The 21,965-nt window shown below is 37.9% G+C and overlaps 1 protein-coding gene across 23 annotated transcripts in view; it reads left to right on the top strand.

Annotated features, from left to right (window-relative positions):
• The window catches only part of RGS7 (regulator of G protein signaling 7), a 211,448-nt gene that overhangs the window by 179,104 nt on the left and 10,379 nt on the right, over positions 1-21,965 (top strand). For 5 of the 23 annotated variants that reach the window (XM_085541275.1, XM_032443893.2, XM_085541282.1 and 2 more), the window contains 4 exons: positions 2,229-2,415; positions 5,832-5,921; positions 7,166-7,219; positions 16,208-16,690. In XM_085541275.1, coding sequence (XP_085397401.1) covers positions 2,229-2,415; positions 5,832-5,921; positions 7,166-7,219; positions 16,208-16,459 — 583 coding nt within the window. In that variant the 3' untranslated portion in view covers positions 16,460-16,690. Of the gene's footprint in view, positions 1-2,228; positions 2,416-5,831; positions 5,922-7,165; positions 7,220-8,073; positions 8,155-16,017; positions 16,691-21,965 lie in introns of those variants that run through there. The other 18 variants (XM_085541284.1, XM_032443897.2, XM_085541287.1 and 15 more) reach the window with 7 other exon arrangements.

Consider the following 21,965-nt stretch of genomic DNA (forward strand, 5'->3'; position numbering starts at 1 on the left):
TTATTGGAAATCTTATGTTCAGCTTCTAAGAATGTATCCATACAACCTTGCTATTCCATATTGGAAGCTTCTTGTTTACTCAAAGAAGTCCAATTTCTCTCCCATCTATTTTCCCATAATTGAGTAGAACCTACTGCATGGAAACAGTTTACTTGAAAAAGAAAATAGCATCCTAAGGCATGCTTGTAGTGACTTCCAGAAATATTGGCAGTCATATAAAGGAACAAACAAGAATGCGACAACTTTGAGCTAGATACTAGAATGTCTGCAGGGTGATAGAAAATGTGCGTTTGCAAAGAACATCCTTCTCTTTCATTTTTCTATTCCTTACCTGACTTCGATACACATGAGTAATCAGTCAGTCCCAGAAGATGCGTGTAAAGGGGCTAGCACTGCAGGATATGCACTTTTAAATGCAAATATTAAAAGTAGCTTAAGGAAACCAAAGTAGGTTGCCCAAACTTGACAAAGTGAGCTGAGTTAGAGTTTCTGAGCTGTGCAGTTTTTAAACTTGAGTTATGAGGCCTTTATACTTGCTGCATTGCCATCAGATTCCCAGAGTATATCTGTGGGCTTTGTGCAGAACTGTGTTCATTTCACATTGCAGATCATAGAAATAATTGGTGCTCCTCAGAATATTTGAAACTCAAGTTTTTTTGTGTTGGTGCAGACTCTGTGTCCTTGTAGAAAACACTGTACATTATTAATGTATTTGCGGAACTGCAACAATATTACTTCTTTATCTCTTGGAGAATTTTAAGTGATCAACAGACTGAAAGGCTGTGAATAAATACTGTGGTAACTGGAAGGTGTAGAAGTACCTAAAATTGTAAGCTTGGTACTGTGACACCAACTGTAGTGGCTTGGAAGCCATGAGCATGGGCGCCTTCCATCTGTGCTACAAAGCAGTTTCAAAACAGAACTGTGAAGGATTAATTGCTGCCCAGAAGGTAAACCATCTCAATTGAAGAATGTGTCATAGGAGGAATACTCTAAGTCTTTCTTTATGGTGCTTTATTGTCCTTTCTTACGAGTTGTTGCAGTAACTATATTGTGACCTGGACTTAGTGTGGTATAATCTTTTTTACCTGAACACACATCCACAGTTCCTCTCTCCAGCCATTCACTGTTGGAAAAAGCAAGGAGATTTCAAATTGATTTTGTGTTTTAAACAGGATTGAACCACATTTTAAAGGTCCACCCAAATTAGCTGTGTCAGCTTTGTAAAAATCTGACTTGTTTCACAGTTAACTCTCATCATACTTCAGCCAACCTGTTTCATAGGGCCAACTATGTCAAAACAATACTGAAAAGTTACAGTGGTTGCATATGCAACATGATAAAAATCATACTTTAATTGAACTCTGAGCTCAAAAAACACAACTGTGTAAGTGTTCGGCAGCATACATAAGCATGAGATCCTGATTGAATTGAATTTAATTGAATTTTATGCAGTGAGAGTTCGAATAGCCATAAGAGAGGTAAGAATAAAGAGCTCATAATAGGTAATAACAACGGAATAACAAAGCTCGTAGCTAGCTGGCTGTGATCACAGCTTGATCAAGCCCTTTCTAGTGATTCATCTCTAGAACGAGAAGGATACCATGAACCGGCTGTCGCTGTATGTGGCTGCCCGATGCTTATTTGTTCTGCAGCAGGAGAGAGAATGGGTACTTCTGTACAGCACAGCAGTTAAAAAAAAAAAAAAAAAGGATAGAAATGCAATGCTGAACAACTAAATGAAATAATAGAAAAGCTTTTGCTTTTGATATCTAATTTGTGGAGTAAAAGTAGCAAAATTACTGATACAGTTATTTGGCTGATAGCTTAGCAGGACTTCTTAGATTTATGTTGATATCAAGAGCATAAATTCTTATTAGCTTTTGAAGGAATGTCAAAAAGCAAAAGGTTTATAAGTGATATAAGACCTTGTGGCTCAGGTGAAATGAAACCTCACTTTAATTACAGTGAAATGAAAACCTTCTCCTAAGAAAGTGACACATACATAAGTAATGAAGGATTTCTCACCTGTCTTGTCTAGGCTTGTAATTGCTTTTTATGGCATACCAGTCTTGATCTCAGCATAAACTGATAGATTTTACTTATTTTCACATGTTATATATGAAACCTGTAGTTACCTTACTCTTTTTTTAAGAGCAAAGAAAAGTGTCACCATTTCAGTAGTGATTATATTTAACTGGAAGTCAAGACGCTGTGTTGTGCTATAGGTTCTGGTTAGCAGTAGAAGATCTGAAGAAGAGGCCTATCCGTGAAGTTCCTGCTCGCGTCCAAGAAATCTGGCAAGAATTTCTTGCTCCAGGTGCACCCAGTGCCATCAATCTAGATTCAAAAAGTTATGACAAAACCACACAGAATGTAAAGGACCCTGGAAGATACACATTTGAAGACGCTCAGGTCAGTTTGCAATTCTTTTTGTAGACATCTGAAACAGAACACTGGCTACTGAAATGCACATGCATAAAAAAAGATGTATTTGAGAATTAAACAGTAATATTCTGTTTCCCAAACAGATATTTTGGAAATTTGAATGTGTAACATTTATTTGCATCTGGAGGCTTCAAGCTCAAAGAGGACAGATTATTATAAGGAAAAAGTCTTTTACAGAGAGGGTGGTGAGGCACTGGAATAGATTGCCCAGTTATCTGGTTGATGACCCGTCCCTGAAGACTTTCAAGGCAAGGCTGTATCAGGTCCTGGGCAACCTGATCTAGCTGTGGTGTCCCTGTTCATTGCAGGGGAGTTCGACTAGATGGCCTCTGAAGGTCCCTTCCAACTCTAAGGATTCTACACATCTATGATTCTATGATTAATTCTGTTCATACAACTTCTGTATCCTGAGTCTTCAAATGGGTCTGGCATGTATTAATTTCTAGTTCTCTAGTCCTGTGAAGGGCTTCCCTTGATACAGGCTCAGTGTCTGTTCTCTGAATGCTTGTCCGAAAGTGCTGTTGTCATTTATAATAGTGAAGCTTCTCATCATGAAGAAAATATGACTTGTGAGAAAAAAACTTGGTAGTGGCTTGTGCAGAAATATTGTATTTAATACAACATGGATGTTGTATTAAATTATCATCTACAGAACTTCCTAAGGATGTATTCTTTGACATGCAGTATTATAGGAGTAAAGAACAGTCTGTAGATGTCTTATCTGGCTTTTGGGGGTTTGAGTTAGAACATTTTTAGTTGTTCATAATAAAAAGATATTTTTGATCAAAGCTAGGTTGTGAAAATGCTTACTTTTTGAGATGGGAGCAAAAGTTAAAACAAAGCAGTAAAATAGAAAAATGCTTCTAATGATAAAAAATAACAAGCAAACAAACAAGTACTTCAGTATGAAAAGAAACTTCATTTGACTGATAGCTTAATATTTTATATTTGAAGACTTCTGAGAAATGCAACAGAAAATAACTGGATTCGCAATCACAGATGCAGAACTACTCCCATACTCCCTTTTTCAGCCTAGTGATGAAAATTTAATTATTAATGAAAAGTGAAATGGTGTCAAAAGGAGAGATTGAGATCATATCCCTTCAGAATTTTTTACAGCTTGATTACTAGAACATCAGCCTGGGAGCCAGGAGATACTGCTGTAAGTCCCTCACAGCAGAAGGGAAATTCAATCTGACCTTTCTACTTTTTGGGAAAGTGCCACTGCCCTAAACAGGAAAGGAAATAATTCTACCAATATAAAAGAAAGAAAAATTGTGTGCTCTCATATTGCTATTATAATAGCAACCTATGATGCAACAATAATATTGTCATTAAACACTATATCATTCATACTGATTTTAACTACTGTGCGTTAAGCCAAACATGTGGGTGTTGCTTACATCTACTGAACCACTGGAGACTTAGGAATTTAGCATACAGCAAAGACAAGTTGCACAAATAAAAGCTCTAGCAAGTTTAAAGGCTGAAAAGAAAACGCACATTTGCAATTGAGTCAGAAAAGGAAAATTAAATTCCTTTCTAGCGTCCAATTTTTGTTTCATAAAAATAGGTGTAAAGTTTCTTTCCCCTCTTTTTTCTCCCCTTCAGTTTCTGAAAGAGGTAGAGTATGCTGTGCATATGCAAGAAATAATCTTTTCCTGCAGTCAGGCTTCTGTGTATTTGATGCAGTTCAGCATACAACTGGAATTAGGAAGGATCCATTTTGCAGAGTAAAAGGGCAGGCCCAACTCCAACTTAATATGTTAGGACCTCTCACTGTGCCCCACCCGCAGTGGCAAAATTCTGTTAGGAGTGAGGCGCTGCCTCTTGGGAAAGGGACCACTAACATTTTGGCAGACACCAAGTTATTTAACCGTGCTTTAAAATGCTTTGAAAAGCATTTCTGGACTTGCAAGATGGTACTGTGAGATTCTGTATTAAATGAGAGTGGTACAAAAATAAAAATAGACCAATTGCGCTAAATAATATCCATCTTCAATTCCCATCTTATTGTACATTAACAATATTAACGCAACCTAATTTTGTCTTGTTTTTACTCAGATTTTTGCTCAGATATAGAATTTTAATGCCCATTATCACTGATGTGTACACCAGTACCAAAGTCCCTTCTGCTCTCAATTGCCTGAATCAGCTGCTCTTGTATAAACTGAATGGAATTAAAACTCCCCAAATGAATGAGCCTCAGTTCTGACTATATGCCAGAACTTCTTGGCTTAGTGTAGGAAACACAATGAAAGGCACTTAGAATCATTCTCTAGAGTTTCTAACAAATCAAAGATAAAAAAATACCAGCTTTAATTTTACATCACTATAATTTTAATATGGTGGTTTTTTTTCTATTCATTAACTGCATGCAGTACCAATCTCAGAAACCATATTTACTCTAGAGTTTATTTACTGTTTCCTGCTATTTCTGCTAAAGCTTCCTGTGGTAAAAGGTCGGGTTTAAATGAAAAAGAAAATGAAAACAGCTAACACGATGCAGTACATTTCTTAAAATATTTCTGTGAGGATATTTCCTGTTCAAGTTGCTTTTCCTAAAAATCCCTCTCCTAACATCATAACTGGAGTGAGATTATAAGATGTTTTACATTATAGATTTGTAGTGGGTTGTTTTGTTCATTTGCTTGTTTATTTTAATTATTTTATTTTACAGAGATGAGAATGTTGCAAGAAGAGCCCTATAAACTGCCTGTGTCATTTTTTTCTCGATTAGTGTTATCAAATTTTTATGTGTCTCTGAAGAATAAATGTCTTGAAAATTTGATTAGCTTGGAACTGTTTTTCAGTCTGCATGTACATTTTCCTTATTATATTATCAGCTGGGTAGCAGAATGAACATCTTTCAAATAATGGTTCCAAGAGTAGCTGGGGACACCCTCTCTAGGTTAAGCACTTATCTGTAGTGCTAAATTAGAAACCTACCACGTTTTCAAGCATATCAAGTCAGAAAAGCATCTCCAGAAACTAGTTCACAAAATCTGATGGGAAAGGATCTGAGGTTCCTGATGTGGTCACTTAGCTGAACTGACTGATGTAAGGGTAGTTTGAAACTGGGCCTTAAGATAGAAGTGAGTTGTAAATTCTCAGAAAAAAATAATTCTGTAGTGAAAATAGGAACAGTAAGTTTAAGGTAGGTATGCTGTATCCCTTATATATAACAAGTTAGTGGAATTTCTGATTTAAGAGCAGAAAGCAACTCATCTTTGGCTGAGGAACTGCAACCTCAGCCAACCTTACGTCATAACATTTCCTGTTCTAAGTAGTGGTAGCTGGCACACATTTAAAGATATACATCTGCCTCCTGTTTCACTTATATCTTCTTTTGTGGGAGTAACAGCACCTCCTTTTCCTTTCAGGAGCACATTTACAAACTGATGAAAAGTGATTCTTATCCTCGTTTTATACGATCCAGTGCCTACCAGGAGCTGCTACAGGCCAAGAAAAAGGTATTGGTCCATCTTGCCTTTGTCTTGCCACTGTGCAAAGCAGTGGTTATGTTTGCAACAATACTCAGTCTTCTCTCCCCTGTGCCAGTGCAACTGGATATCTGGTAGGTGACCAACTTGGCGTGTTTGGAGGGTCACATACACACAGGAGTTCAATATACATATATGTGTATATATCCTGCATGTGGGCATGTTGCAATAAGTTATTCTAGCAAAACTTATTTTTATTTTTACATCCCATATTGTACTGTTTTCTCTGTTATGAAGCACCTTAAATTGCAAAGTGCTTTACAAATACATTAAAAAATAAAATAAAATCCCAGAAGAATAGTCTTTCATGTTTGCAAGTTTGCTTATGTAATAACTGTTGTTCTCTTTATTCCACCTGTAAAATCGACAGAATGTGTTTAGAAACAGTCTCATTCATATGAATAACTTCTGATTCCAACTATAAAAATAGAGGCCTCCTAATCCTATTCCTTTCCCTATTATTTCATGAATAGTTTCAAACAGATTAGAAATATGACTTGAAAGACTGATCATGTCATACTTATGCAATCAGAGGCTCATGTCTTGGCATGTAATGTTTGCTTAGAGAAGCCCAGATTACAGAATTACTCCTGAAAAGGCACAGCCCAGAGAATGTGAAGCAGCTTGTGCAACGCAGAGTTCTGTAATGATAAATAATTTTATTAGAGGGCTCTAAATAGTGATCTCCTAGAACAGCCTGGGAGCCATATGCTTGCAAAATTAGGGCCCTGTTGTTGCTGAAAGAAGGTAGTTATTAACATCATAGCATTCTATTGTTTATAATGACGACCTAAAATTATATGAAAGTACTGTGTGATTTTGTTTTTTGTTCAAACATTGATTTCTGAAGATCCAATATAGAGAGAGATGTTGAAAATACCAGAAAGCTACAACTGTCCGTGTGAAGTCCTTAAGTTTGTGATTGTCAGTTCATTAACACAAGATGTGCACTTCATTATTTCTTTTTATTTTCAGTTTTTCTTTTAAATCAAACCATTTTGATCCCCATGAAAAAATGATTTTTGTCAAATATTATATCTACTTTGCCCATCTGCTGTTTTGCAGAGTCCCATTACAGCTTCATACCTGTGTTTGCTTCCTTATTTATACAAACTTTGTTTTGCAATCCATTGTTTCATCAGTCCTTTTCTACTCCATTTGTCTCGCTTTTCTTTTTTCCCTCTTTTTTCTTTTAATTTTATTTCAAATTTAAGTTGGAAAACACACTGGATCGTCGAACATCTTTTGAGAAATTCACACGCAATGTGGTAAGTTTGTTGCCTCGGAAGACTAGTAAACCTGATGGGACATCCTTCTCCTTTCCCCCTCACCGAACCTTCCATTCCCTTTTTGCTTCTCTGACCTGACAGTTAAAAGTCTGTTTATCACAGTTTGTGAATTTTCCTAGGAATGTCAGCTTTGTAATGTACTTTCATTACAACCCCTCCTCCCTAGTCCCTTTCCTGCTGATCTCCACAGTCACACATGGAGGAATGGAACTTTGGGAGCCATGTTTTTAACATTAGGAAGCATTAAATTATTTGGGTTTGTTTTTTTGTTTGTTTGTTTGATTTTTTTTTTTTTTTTTTTTGGTAATTGTTTTTAATTTGTAGTAAAGAATCTGTAAAAACCTGCTTGATGTTGGTCCTTCTATTGGTGCCTCCCAAAATGCTAAGCCTGATACAGTTTAAATATATCGGATTTCATCTCTTTTTTTGTTTTACTAGAAAAGCATTTGTCCCATTTTTGTAATTAAGGACAGGGAAAAATAAACTATAATTATTTCACTTTTCCTGTCCTCCTTAATGCTTAGCACAGCTTCTTTAGGACCAAAGTATTGATGCTGATAATACAGAAGGGTTTGATTGAGATTTCAATTTAATTATGAATACAGCAACTGATTATTTTTCTTTTTAATAATAATTTTGGAAATATATTTTACCAAGGTAAAAATGTGAAGGCTGGTAAATTTGCTATGGAAATTCTCTTGCCACCAGCCGAAAGATCCACTGATTGCTTGAAATGTGGGATTCTTTTTACTTATCAGGTTTCTTTGGATATTATTTTTTTTTAAGCTTTGTGAAAGTTCCAACTAAAGCATTCAACGCATTTATTTTTGTAGGGCAGAAACATCCCTATTTTCCCATGCCATAAAAACTGTACACCAACACTGAGGGCGAGCACTAACCTGTTATGAAAAGAGGTAGAAAGATCTTGGATTCTACTCAAGTTTGTCTGCATTGTCTGTTGAATTGTGCAGTTGATGCTGCTGTGCGTGTGTGTGCATCTGTGGCTTTTTCTGTGACCTGGTTAGTGGAGCTGTGTGCATTGAAATGACAAATATGAGAGCTTTCAGCAAAGATCATGGTTTTTGTTTTTTAGTTACTAGGAAAGGAGAAGCAGTTCTCAGAAGCTGCCTCCCATATAATGAGGCTTAAGAGTGTTTCCTCAAGTATTTAAATTACATATAACATTCCAGTATTCAGAACAAGAAACAAACACAGTGAAAGTACAAAGTTCTGTGAGTTTGTAGGAATAAACATGTTAAAACAAAACTGTAATCCTTTGACTACTTTCTTATAGGTAAAGGCTTCCTGTAATATGCTTTGAATCCACTGCAATCAGGAACAAATTTGAATTCAATGGGACAAAGTCAGTGAGACTAAAAAGTAAATAAACAGCCACAAAGGAAACTATCTCAATGTTTGAAACAAAAACCCCTATTTTTTGCATGGTGGTGTTGCCATAGCATGTTGCAGTGTGATTTGTGTGTTGTCTGAGCAGGTTGATCTATAAAACAATGTTATACGTGACAACATTATACGTAATGATTCTACTTTCTTCCATGGAGATGTTTAACAGGAAGTTCCACAGTAATAAACGAGCCTGGGTTAATGAGAGAGAGCACAGACAATACATCTGGGACCCCTGAGAGGCAAGATTTTGCTCATCACAGTGCCTGACAAACTACAATATATAGGCTGGGTGTTTAATTAGCCATCAGATCAGGAACTGGTTATGGTAAAAAGTACATAAACAAGTGGCTGTAAGGAGAGAAATAGTGAGCACCAGACAGAGGAAAGGAAAACACAACGAAGAATTGTAAAAGTGAACACAGACGGGGAGGCACTACAGTTAGTCTCTGACAAAAGCATCAGCCCTGTACACCAGCACTGGAGCATACTGCCCTGCCAGCATGCCCAACATTCAGCAGCTAATCTCAGGCAGAAATACAGAGCAGCAGGATGCTGGAGATGCAAGGCAGGCCCAGTAGCAAAGCTGTGAGCTAGAATGAGGGGAGTGAGGATTTCTGAATGTGAAGCATTAGTACTTCAGTAGAAGGCGGCGATTCTTTTCTCATAGCACAAGCTATAAAGTAAATTCTGTGCATTTGCTTTTCCTCAAACTACTACCCTATGAATTTGCGTGGAATCTGTCATGTCGGGACAGCTATGGAAATAAAAAATATCACTTCTAAGTATACATTCCTGATGAGATGAGCAGCTCAAGAATATCAGGGTTCTCAGGTACAAACATTTTTCTGTGAGACCTGAGTTTCTATTCCACATGGACCCAGGACCCCTTGCCACCACGGATCCTTATTCTTCCATTCTTGTTCTTCGTTATGATGAGTTTATAATGTATAATTATGTGCCTCGGTACACTGGTTCTAACATGCAGGGATAAAGCAAGTGTTTCTCAGAATATCCTACTGATTAACTTGATCTTCTGTGAAGGGACAGGCTGTGGTAAAAGACCTGCTCTTCTGATTAATACAGAAAATAGATGTGAAACAGGTCTTCTACAGCTTACCCAAATGCGGTGGTCTCTGAATGATTTATAAAGAAGGAAATTGTATTTTCCCTACTGACAATTTAGAAAATTTAGACTCATTTCCACTGTTATTTTTCTCAATTACATCCAAGAGGCTTTGCATCGAACAAAATCAGACCTCAGTATTTTTATTTGAAATATTAAACAAACCCAACCAAATGCGTATAGGGACTGTACATGAGAGGATGACCTTGTGATTCATAACCTGATTTGTTGAGCTGAAACTATAAGAGATTTCTGAATCTTATGTTAGCTTTTATTGGAAGTGGATTATGCTTGCAACAGAAAGCAGTTGCTAAGCTAAAAAATTTAGAAACTTTCTAAATGCTATCCCTCTACATTAATCATAACATTAAATGAAAATCACCTAGGATAATCACTCATTATTTTAGTCAGGGTGGGAAAAAAACAGAAGTGAATCTATCTACACATAAAAACTAGGCTTAGCTTTGCATTTCTTTGACACAGTGGAGTTTTCTTTTCAGAAAGCTTTCAAAAATTCAGTACACTTTATGAAAGCCCTGTATGCACAACTAAAAGCACTAGTTATTTAGCTTGCTGTGTACATTATATAGTGCAGTTGCTAATGCTTTTGGTGGTCTGCAAGAGACAATATGAACAGTGTCAGAAATATGCTTACATGAAGACATAATACAGGTAAAGTAATAGCAAACTTGTATTTGCTGTATGTAATATTTTGTTCAAAATAAAAAGTCAGGAAACTTCCTCTATCTCAGGTAATAACATCTACATAGCATAGAAGAAAAACCACAGTTGAAGGAAGGTGCACTGATAACACTGATGGGAGAAAAGAGGTCCTTTAAGGAAGACTTTAATTTCTCCTTCACATCAGGAACTGTGACAGTCACAGAGTGGTAGTCTCTGAGCAACACACCTTTGTGATCACTTGCTCGTGTTTAGCTGTGATCAGTGGTCCGGAAACACAGAACAAAGCATCTCATTTACAGCACATAGGCTCATTTCTTTTCCACTACATGCAAATTTTCCTGTCTTGGCAGGAGACCAGTTAACAGGGCAGGAAAGTGCAGTCTTTTCCTCAGAGCCACCCCGGGGAGATGTTCCATCACTGCATGTGGGTGTGACAGCTTCAGATGCCACCACCAGTGTCACAGTTTTATCTGTTGCTGCTTAACTGTAGAGGTGAAAAAAATGGGCTTGTTGCAAGTTTGTGGTGTTTTATGAAAAAACAGTCAGTAAAAATCTGAGTAAACTCAGTTCATTTATTAAATCAGAGTCATCAAATGATATCTTCACTTGTAGCCTCATAAGCAAGAACCCCATTTAATAACACTGAATTTAAAACCACTATATCTTACATTACCTGTGCTCTTTCCAGCTGTCTGCTTCCACTTAGCTTAGAACTTGCTTACCAGTTTCCTTTGAGGATTTTCCTCTCCAAACTAGTAACATTAGACTATTTAATGCATGAGATAAGAAATATGAAGGCCACGGAACACAGCATACATTTGCAATCCAATGTCCAGTGTAACTTAATATGAAAAACTGAAAATTATGGTCTATAAGTGGAAATTAAAACTCTTTAAAATAGCTTCCTCATTTCTTTTCAGTGGGGTATAAACTTTACAGATATTTAAATTGATGTTGCCATGTTAAGAACTGTCCCTTCACTGAGAAACAATGCAGATATGAATTTCCCATTAGCCAATAAATTTTTCTCTGGACAGATAAAACAACTTTTTACATACCTGGGGGCCAGACCAGAAGTCCACTTGGCTCTGAAATCCAAGAATGGGCTATATTTTTCTGGAGAATAGCATTTTGAACAAGCTTTAATGCATTACCAGCTGTAGGACCTTTTGTTCAGTTATGGAAAGTGCAGTCATGGAAGTTTTCCTTGTTAGACTTTTGAAATTTGCTTACAGGTTTATTCTTAAAACATGGAAGAAAAACAGTATGTCAGAAAAAAAAACCACAAAGCTTTGAAAGATCAAAAAACAAAACAAAAAAAACCCCTCACCTAAAAATAACAAATTATTATAGAAATGAACTTTCTCTTTTTTAGAAAAGAAATGACTTAATGGAAAAATAACAATAATAATAATAATTGAAATTTTGAGTTTAGACTAATAATTAGTCTAAAAATCTAGGTTGTTTTTGAGGAATGATGCTCAGCTTAATGAGAAAAATCAAAAGGAGAATCCTTAGGAGATACCAGTGAAGGTTTGCCTCCTTGCCCAGTTCTGCAATGATGAGCTGAGCTGCCTTGTTTTTTGCTGGGGCAGAGGGGCTGCTGGCAACAGCTGGGTCTGTCTCCATTAGGAAACAGAGCACTCCCATTCAGGTACTAGGACAGTGACTGCCATTTCCCAGCTGACAAATATTTGCCTGTGTACTGAGCTACTGGAAGACTGAGAAATACAGAATGATACCAAAGCAAACTACCTGTCATGGCACATGGTGTCATTGGCATCTTAGAAAATGTTAGATTTTATCCCATCCTTTCACTGGCTTTTTGAGTTTAAACTATCCCATCTGGCAAGAGCTTGTTGGTTAAGCACAAATTAGTGCAGCTCATCAGAATATGCAGATTACCAGGGAAGGAGAAAGAGGGAGTATCACCCAGTTTGGAACATGCCAAGAATATGCAATTGCTCAGACACTGCTTTTTGTCTATGAACTGCTCCAGGACAGGGAACAGACACAGTGCAAAATTAGGAAAGGACTGAAATACCCACTATAGGCCCCTAAACTGAGTAAATGCTAACCTCCTCCTCTTCATCACCTTCCTGAAAGAGAAATACGCTAGCACAGCTGGATGAAAATCAAAGCAAAATCCTGACTCTATAGGCAATGCTAAATTCATTTGCATTTGCTTGCCTTAGAGGAGCGAGGGCTGGCTAAATCCTGGCTAGAGACTTACTGTTTCTGCTCCTGTGCCTTTCCAGATGTGCTCCTGCCAGGGGCTGTTTATCTCAGCACTGTGTGTGGCACCAGGGATGTCACCTGGGAACTTTGCCTGCTGATGCTGGCCAAGCTGCTGGCGTTCAGCGTGTATGCCACACACAAGCAGATCAGGAATGGTGAGAGCCAATCCTCATTTTGTCTCATTTTGACCCAAATAGGGTTCATGCCATTCTCCCTTTTGGATGTGGAGCTTCCCTTTCCAGTTCTACCAGCTTGAAGTATGAGTCCTCGGGACAATCAAGAAACTTGAAAAAGGAGTCACTGAAGTTGCTTAGCAGAAAGAAAAATAATTCAAAAACTAATCTCTTAACCTTCATATATTTCAACTCTTGTCCCTATATAAATTTCACATTGGTTTCTTATGTCACATATGAATTGAAGTTGTTGCTGACTGACTTGCCAGATTATCTAAGCTGTGAGTGTCCAGCTACATAAATAGGTCAGTCAGCATATTTGTTGCTCATAAATCTGCACATACTTCTGTAATTTTCCCCCAAGCTCTCTAAAAGTACAGTTGGAAGGACAACTCTGCATTTAAGAAGTTAATACATTAAGGTAGGTGAGAGAATACTGAGGTCAGTTATTTGGTTTTCATCGATGTAATTGACTCACTCCAGCTGCTCTGCAGCCTACTTGTACTCTGACTCCCTTGTTGGGATACAGAATCACAGTATCATAGAATCCTTAGAGTTGGAAGGGGTTTTTAAAGGTCATTTGCATATGTGCACAAGGCTTCATTTGGCTGGTGCGCTATCATAAAATTGTTAAATTGTTTCAATTTGTATGTCCAAATTAAACCTAAAAGACAAAAATCCTTTTCTTGTTTAGAATTTGGCCCTATATTCCTGCATGTTGATGGCAAGAATACAATAAAAATAGTAAAGATCTCCTTTTCCTTCTTCAGATGAAAATCCAGTACTTCAGAATTTGTTTTTGAATGTTCTTTAATCTTGCAAGCACAGCAGACATTTTCCTATGTGTGATTAGTCATATGCCACACGTTTTAGAACTTGCCCATTTGTTATAATTGACCAAATTTGGCTTATGGAAATGTAATTAACATTATACCTCAAATAAAAATCAGATTAATCTCTGGAGAGGGAAGGTGGAGAATAAGTCATCCAGAGAAATCCTTAAATTAGGAGAAAAACTATCCGAAGTCTTTCAGCTTACTGTGGTGAGCAGTAACCAGGGAGGAAGTGATGCCAAATAACAAAATTTTCATGACATCTTAATGCATCTATAGGGAAAATTTCAGTTAATACATAGAATAAGGTTATCAAGTCAGATCAACTCATGAATGTATAGTTTTTTGCCCATGCTTAGATCCAAAATTCCTACTTTATGCAATATCACAGTTCATTCCAGAGATGCCAGAATGGTTCATCTCAAAATTCCATGGAATTACAACGCCCAGAGAATTGGCTGTTGCAGATGAGAAGACAAAATTAATTCACAGTTTTTATCCCCCCAGTGTGCATGTGTTGCCTTCCAGTGTGTTACTGAGGGAACTGTTCTAATAACTAATAGAAACCACCAGAGAGAATTCATTTTTAGACAGTTCCATACCCCATGGAACTCCTACATAGTTATAAAAAGTAGCCAAGCATGTAGGCCTGCAAAATTAAGCACAAAAATCTCCATGAGAAGTATAGATCAGCATTTGCTGAATATTTTCTTAGATTATGTCCAAGGCTGACAACCCTGCATCACCTCTAAAATCACTTAATAAATTTGGGCATAGCATCTTAAATTGTAGTAGTCCACTGCCATGTAGCTGTGGAAGCTTTTTGGTTATCTAAAAAGTGTTTAGCTTAGTGGTGTGAACAGCTTACTTACCACACTATGGGAGAACATAATTCAAGGCTAAACTAGTGCCAAAGTGCTGAATTTAATGTAGGTAGAAATTCATAGAGTTACAGCTAGATAAAGGGAGAAGACTATGCCTAGAAGGAGACATGCTGTCTTTCTAAGAAGCAAGCGCTATTACTGTCAGGCGATATGGCGAACTTGAGAATCTAATTCAACATTACAGACCATTATTTCCCTTCAAGATTACACTGTAGGGGGAAAATTCACCTTCATCTGTATGACATTTATTTCAGAGCACGAAGAGTAAAATGGCTATTCTTTTTGTCAAGACCCATTCTGGAATATTGCATGTAAGCAAATGTTCAAAACCAACTTGCAAACAGATATTCCACAGAGTTACAGTACAACAGATTACTTAACAGATCATTGATAAGGCAGAATAAGTTTATTTACCATTTACTGCAGAAGTCCTCTCTTCACAGTTACATTTCTTACTGAGTCTCTTTGAAGTCAGTTTGATATTAAAATGAACAATGCAATAGATGTAAATATTAAATATCCTTTAAATGACAAGTTGGATAGAGCCCTTTACTTTTTTATTTTTATGAACCATTTATGGTATGTTATCAGGGTATCCCTGTGGTGTATTGAGAAGTGCTGTAAGCTTGCTGTGCCAGCTCTGCCTCTGCTGAATTGGTGCCACAGCAGGATGGCCTGAGGAGAGCTAACTGACATCTTGTGTGGTTTTGTGGCTTTTGTCTGGCTCAGCTAAAGCTCAGGTCTGCCTGAAATATGCCATCACAACATACCCACACTATCCTACCTGCACTGTACATCTAACTCTTGGGGGACACAACTTCCTAAAAAACTGAAACAGCATTCCTGCAACAGGAGAACTGATGAGGAAAAATACAATGTGAAAATCCAAACACCTTCTATGCAGTGTTAGGTAGTTCTATGTAACATACCTGACCAATAGTCCTCATAAATATTACATGCAGTCTCAGCAAGTCTATTGCAAATTTCATGGAAAAGCTGCTTTCCTGCCTGTATGCCATCTGCCTCTTACTTTCTTACTTGAACTGTAAAGTAGCTTTCTGCAATCTGATGGAGCTACTAGAGTGTGCACATTGCAGTAGCACGAGGCACCCTCACTTCTGGTGGCCACCTTCAAGTAGTTCTGGGAGAGACCAACAGCAAAACCCTCAGCAGTAGTTTCTTAACAGCCAAACCCCATCTCATTCAAAACTGGCCTTTGAATTTGCTGGATTATGCTCTGAAACAGAATGGCTGGCTGGCAGTGCAGGTGTGCAAGTGTCAGGGCTTCCTGTGGTTTAAGATTTGACAGACTCCAGTTGGTGCCCCTAGATATTTGACAGTGATGTGGCAACACTGAGTGGTTGCTGATGAACAGGTTTGCAGTGATCATGCCTCTGTTTTCTGTTTTTGTTTTTTGTTTTTATCTTTTCCTCAGGGGAAATCGCTCACATCAAAGAGGTTAACCAGTCTAGTGCAGTCCTACTAAAAGGATCACCTTGTAGCATGGAAGCAGACTCAAATCATTATACATACTTTGTAGCTCACTGATTGCCTGAATCAGAGGACAGTAGAACAAGATGTTGCATGAGCAAGGACCTGACTTGTTTTCTTTTGTGTATACTAAGGCATTACAGACTCCGAGGGACTCTCTAGCCTTTCGATGCCTCCATTTCGAAAACTGTCTGCTCACTTCCTCCTTCATATCAAGCTGGATCTGTGTCTTTTTATTTTCTGCAAGCTCAAGTACAGTGAAAAAAAAGCTTCTGCTAGGCACAGTTTATTTAAAAAAAAAAATACGTCAATCAAAAACTGGAAGATATGTAAAAAATGCATATATTAATAAATATACATATGGCATCACATTTATTGCACAATAAATTAGCACAGAAGGTTTCATTTCACTGATGTATTCACATTGAGAAAGAAAGCCTGTGTCTTTGTCTGTTGTCTGTATATTCTCTGTTAATGTTTCTTGCATTTATTTTTATACCATATTTAAAAAAGAACACCTTTTACTCCAGATGTATTAAAGTTGATCCTTCCTCTGTAAATTTGTGTATGTTTATATTGTTGTTTTATCTTTCATTAAAATATGCAGAGTCTCTTTCCTTTGGGAAGTTTGAGATTTTAATACTAAATCGGAAGATTAGTCAAGAGCAAAGCCATTCCCAAAAGTTACATACCTTGTGCTTTCTAAAAAGTGACATGAAATGGCATTTTCTTTCTCTGAGTGACACCTAACCAAACACACTTTATTGACAATCATTTACTCTTCATTTTCTTTTTAGCAAGCTAGCAGCAGTGAGACCTTTCCAGCTTGCTCATCATCACATAAGCAAACTTTTCTTTAAGCTAGCTGTAATGGTGCAGTCTACACAGTCTGCTCAGCGATTCAGTTGCTGTCCAAGAGCAGATCAACTGAACTGCATTTTCTTAGGAATGGACATGATCAAGTCTGGCTGAGAACATGAGAATGCTTTTGCTAAATATGTCACCATTTCTTTCTCCTTGCCGTCATGCGTGCCGCAGTGCAACATTTTAAGCTGAAACGGTGGTTTGGAAGTGCTGAGACTAGAGCTCAAACCTGGGGTTGAAAATGAAGAAACATGCAATTTTAATTCAGGAGCTCAGTTCACGTGTGCTGTTGTATTTGTGTCTAATACTGATATTCACCTGAGAGACCTACTCATAGTTTCACAGGAGCTTGTAGGCATTGTCCATGAGACAATGGATATAGAGCCTTCTGATGCTAAATGGAGCTAAAGCCATAATATCCCTGCTTGCAGAAGAGAAGCTGCACTTTCACTGAATATCTGATTTAGAGACAGTGGCAGAATCTCTGAGTAGAAAAGCAGTGGCATGAACTAAGGCAAATGACAAATAGCTCCAGGACATTAGATGGTGTGTAGGACAAATGTACTGAAAGATCCTTTTTAGCCTTGCACAGGACTGGCTCAGGACAGCCAGAGCTGGTACCATCTGCTGTACTCACTTTTGTGTGATATTGATAAACAGAGATCTTGTTGCAGAGGGACTACTAAACCTAAAAATGTCATAATTCTCCCCACCTCCCCCATTCCTGACACAAAGCAAGCTGGCTGTAGACACAATCCAGCAGTACATTAGAATAGATTAGTGCTGGATTCATCTCAGTCAGCACCAGATGCCTACCTGCGTTACTGCCGCTGGGACAGGGCTGCTGAGGGCAGAAGGGAGCTGAGCTGCTGTAACCCTGAGTGCAGCATCCCCAGAGAAACGGTATGAATAAACCCAAGAACAAACAGATTGTTCATCACCTTGAATGGCTACCCCCCTGCTATTTACTTGGTTGAGATCTGGGAGAAGGGAAGGGAATTGTGTTGTTGTTTTTGTTGTTGTTGTTCTTTGTTTTCACATGCTGCAGTGTTTCTGGTTTCTAACTAGGATAATAATCACTGCATTAAAGTGTTGCAGTTTCTGTCAGCACAATGCTTCTGAGCTGAGTTTTATCACAGAACACTGGTAATGCCCATGAGAGCTTGATTTTATCAAGAGCTCCATCTAGGTCAAGTCAAAATATTCAGTCTAGGGAGGCTAGATGAATTCTAATAAATAGTCACACTGAACCCCAGATCTTAAACTCTGAGATTTAATTTTCCTTTACTGCAGAAATGAGAGCTCTGAGGCATGAACTTGGGGCCAGGATATCCACAGAAATTTGAGCTCTGCTTCACTTCTCAGTGCCAAATAGAGATATTTATTTCCCAACTCCTGCTGCCACCGATTGCATCAGCTGGTATACTGCCTGCTTTTCCTTAGGATTTAACTAATTAGATACCAGTGTCTGCTTTGAAGAATCATTCCCATCGAATAATTAACACTTCAGATTCTTGCATTGAATATTTCATACAACTTTACCCTAAGGAAATTATGGTGGTTATTTCTTCTCAAAGCATTTTGCAACATTGTCTGGACAATAAAAATACGCAGATTATTTGTATCCCTAGGCCCATTTTATTCTAGTTCTTCTTTTGCCTCAGTAGATATGAAGCTTATACTGAATAGCAGTCTTTTCCTATATTTGCACAGAAATTAACACAATGGCTATAAGGTTAAAGTATACATTTAAAGGATTTTAAAGTAGCCAGGTAGCTCTATTGATGTTTCATTTGAGCCTGTGTTTCAAGTGATGCAACTCTACTGTTATCTGTGAGTGAATTTGGCTGAAAAAGAAAATCAAACAAAACCTTCTCTGCAGCAAGTTGATTTTTAAAGCCTTTATTTGAGATCTCTTCGTCCCTCCACTGTCATCTGTCAGTGCTGCCACAGTGGGAATGGAAACTCCTGGTAGGCATGATATATTTTTACATCCCCACTGAGAAAAGACAGTTGTTTTTTTTCCCAAACATTATGAAAATCCGCTTCTGTAAATTAAGATTAACCAAGGGCAAGGCTTATTTGTTCTTACTGTGGCAACCACCAAGCAGACAAAGTATAGCTTTGGTTTCACAGTGGTGTATCCATTAGGAAGTCCAGTGAGGTCTTAATTCTGCTGAGGAAAAATAAGGACCAAGGGAGAAACCCAATGGGAAGAGGCTATGCTCTTTGCCTTATGGGGAGAGTCATCAGTCAGCACCTCCTGAGGTGGCTGGGACCATCCTGATTTTCTTTAAAGGGACTGCTTGACCTGAGAACAGCAGAACAGATGTCAGACCTTGTGTAAGTTGCCATTAAAAGCTTCTCACCGAACCTATGAGATCAAAAAGGGAAGGAAAAGGACTTAAAGAGGGAAGGGAGAAGGAGCAAAATGCTGAGCTGAAAAAGCCATGGAGATTGGCCAAAAATTAATGAGCTGAAAGTGAGGACAAAAGAAAGAAATGAAAATTAATTGCGGTGACCAGAACGGAACTGATGAGGGAGGAGAACTCATGCACAGAGCAGTTGGGTGCTGGAGAGGCAGCATGCCGCTGGTGAGACGCCAGCACCAGGCAGGGCTGCCAGCAGAAACCATCCAACAGCACCAGCTGCGGCTGCTCCTTCAGACATTTTTCTTCTGAAAGAAAGCTCTTAATACCAAATATATGGAATCGCTTTGTTCAAACTGCACCCTTAATGTTATTTGAAATCGTAAGGCATAAATGCCAGGTAGTCCTCCAACAAATAACAAATAGGAGAGCAAAAAAGAGCTCCAGAAAATAAGAACTACAGGAATGCATTTTGGATATTTACTTATTAAAAATATGAATGAAAGCCAAAGCAAATGACTGAAGTGAGAGAAGGCTGTTTTATTTAAGTAACAGTTGGGAATCGTCAGGGATTTTTTTGTGGCTCTTCCATTTATTTATCTTTATGCCAAGTTATTAACAGCTATTTGAATTTAGACTTTAAAATTACCATATTTTTAATTTCCTTTCTATCTAGAGATATCATGCATAGAACCAGTACCACTGAACTTACTAACTTAAGTACATAAAACATAGAAAATTTGCTAAAGGGAATTTAATAGCTACAGGAACCTTTGTAAAATAAGATTTTAATCCCATGATGTTCAAGGGAAATTGCCAAAAGTTTATTTGAACATGTTCTATGTCCATAATTCATTTAAGTGAATTCATTTAACCTGCTGAATAGTTCTGATTTGTCTTTTGATCTGACTAGGCTGAACAGATTAATGCTTTTGCCTCCTTCACGTTAAAGATATTCTGAAGAAGCCCAATAAAATCTTCTTTGCTCCAGTTTATCCCTTTAGTTTTTTATGAGACTGCTACATTGACTATAATAAAATGTCCTCTCCATCATTGCTCAAATGTGGAAATGGCCACTGCAATGCTGCAGCCTCTTTCAGTGTTTCCAAAGGGATAACTCCTTACTGATGTGGGCTGACTCCTTTGCCCTCCTCCAGATTGGAGACATTATGGAGATTTTACAGATGACAGCACTGGGTGGAGGCTGCAGTGCTCCTGCCATGGCTCCAAGGAGGAGGACTGCTGTTCATGTTGTGCCAGCTGTGTGTCTGCCTATACACACAGTGGCAGAGCTTGCCCCTGTTGCAATAGGTGGTCACCGCTGAACTTTACGAGGCACCGTGATTTACAACTGCTTTGTGGTAATGCGTAGGTGTTCCCACTGGTGTGTAGTGCATTATTCCTGGCTCACTGGGGTGTCTTCAGTTTTCCATTGAGTAGCATCCTAATTTTTCAGAATGTACTTCTCTTTTACCAAGGTCACTTTTTTTTTCTTCTTCTTCTTCTTCTTCTTCTTTTTTTTTTTTTTTCCTTTTTTCTTTTTAATTTAATCTGTGAAATACTTGTATTCCTTTTTAATTCCTTTTTCCTGCTGGTATTTATTTGTATGAGTGGGAGTGAGGAACACTTATAATGCTAAAGCATGAATGATTGTGACTGTCTTCATCAGCATTTGACATAAGGGATCTGTATATGCAGATTATTAAGAGCAATTGCCATGACAATAGACAATAGAGAACCTCCAAAAATTATTTACAAGGGTAAACATGGATAGTAAATATCAAATAATATTCAGACACAATTGTAAGTGTTACCTTGTAAGTGGCATTTGCACAGTTTTTATTATACATGTTCTCTGCTCACAAAATATATTCTGATGCATTCACCTTGTCTCTCTTTTTTTTTTTAAAATTGATTTTGAAATTTCTCATTACGTTTATAGTAGATGTCACCTTTTCAAAACAAATGCTGTTTACCACCCTTGCTGTTAACCTTGTGGCTGTTGCTTCTGCTCTGTCACGTGAACGAAGCTTTTCATTATTCATGTAATTTTTCTATCCACCTCTTTACTCCTTTCCACCTTCTTGTTTTGAAAGATGCACAGCAATGGCATTTTTAATATAACTTGTTTTTCCGCCTTTTTATTGAATGCATAATCTGAAGTCTATGACATTTCTTTGAGTTCATCTATTTCTATGTGCTGTTCTTTATATGGCTCATCTGGTCTTTTAGATTCTCTTTCTTCTCTTCCCCTCCGCCCAGATAACACCTTTTTACGAATCTCAGTCTCTTATGGTTCTTTTCCTTCACAGTGACCACAAACAGTCTTTGCACTCTGTTTTATGTTTCTTGGACTTGAAAGAAATTGCAAGAAAATAAGGAGAAAACATTAAAGAAAAGTCTGAGCAGCAACTGGGGCCAGGGCTGATTCACACCATACCTCTGACCATGACCTGATCTTGCAGGACCTTCCTTTCCCATCTTGCTCCCACCAACTATCCACTCTATCAGATGTTGTTCACTGCAGGCATTTCTGATTCAGAGTAATTAAGAGCTTGGATTGCCCTCCAAGCAACAGAGAGTTGGGAGCGTCCACAGGGTGCTGTAGAACACTTGGGTCTCTTAACAAGCAGAATGTGGGGGACAGAAAGGTAGCTTA

This window comes from Coturnix japonica, chromosome 3, assembly GCF_054131305.1.
Source record: "Coturnix japonica strain WE chromosome 3, WE-NBRP24, whole genome shotgun sequence".
In the NCBI taxonomy this organism is placed as follows: Eukaryota; Metazoa; Chordata; class Aves; order Galliformes; family Phasianidae; genus Coturnix; species Coturnix japonica.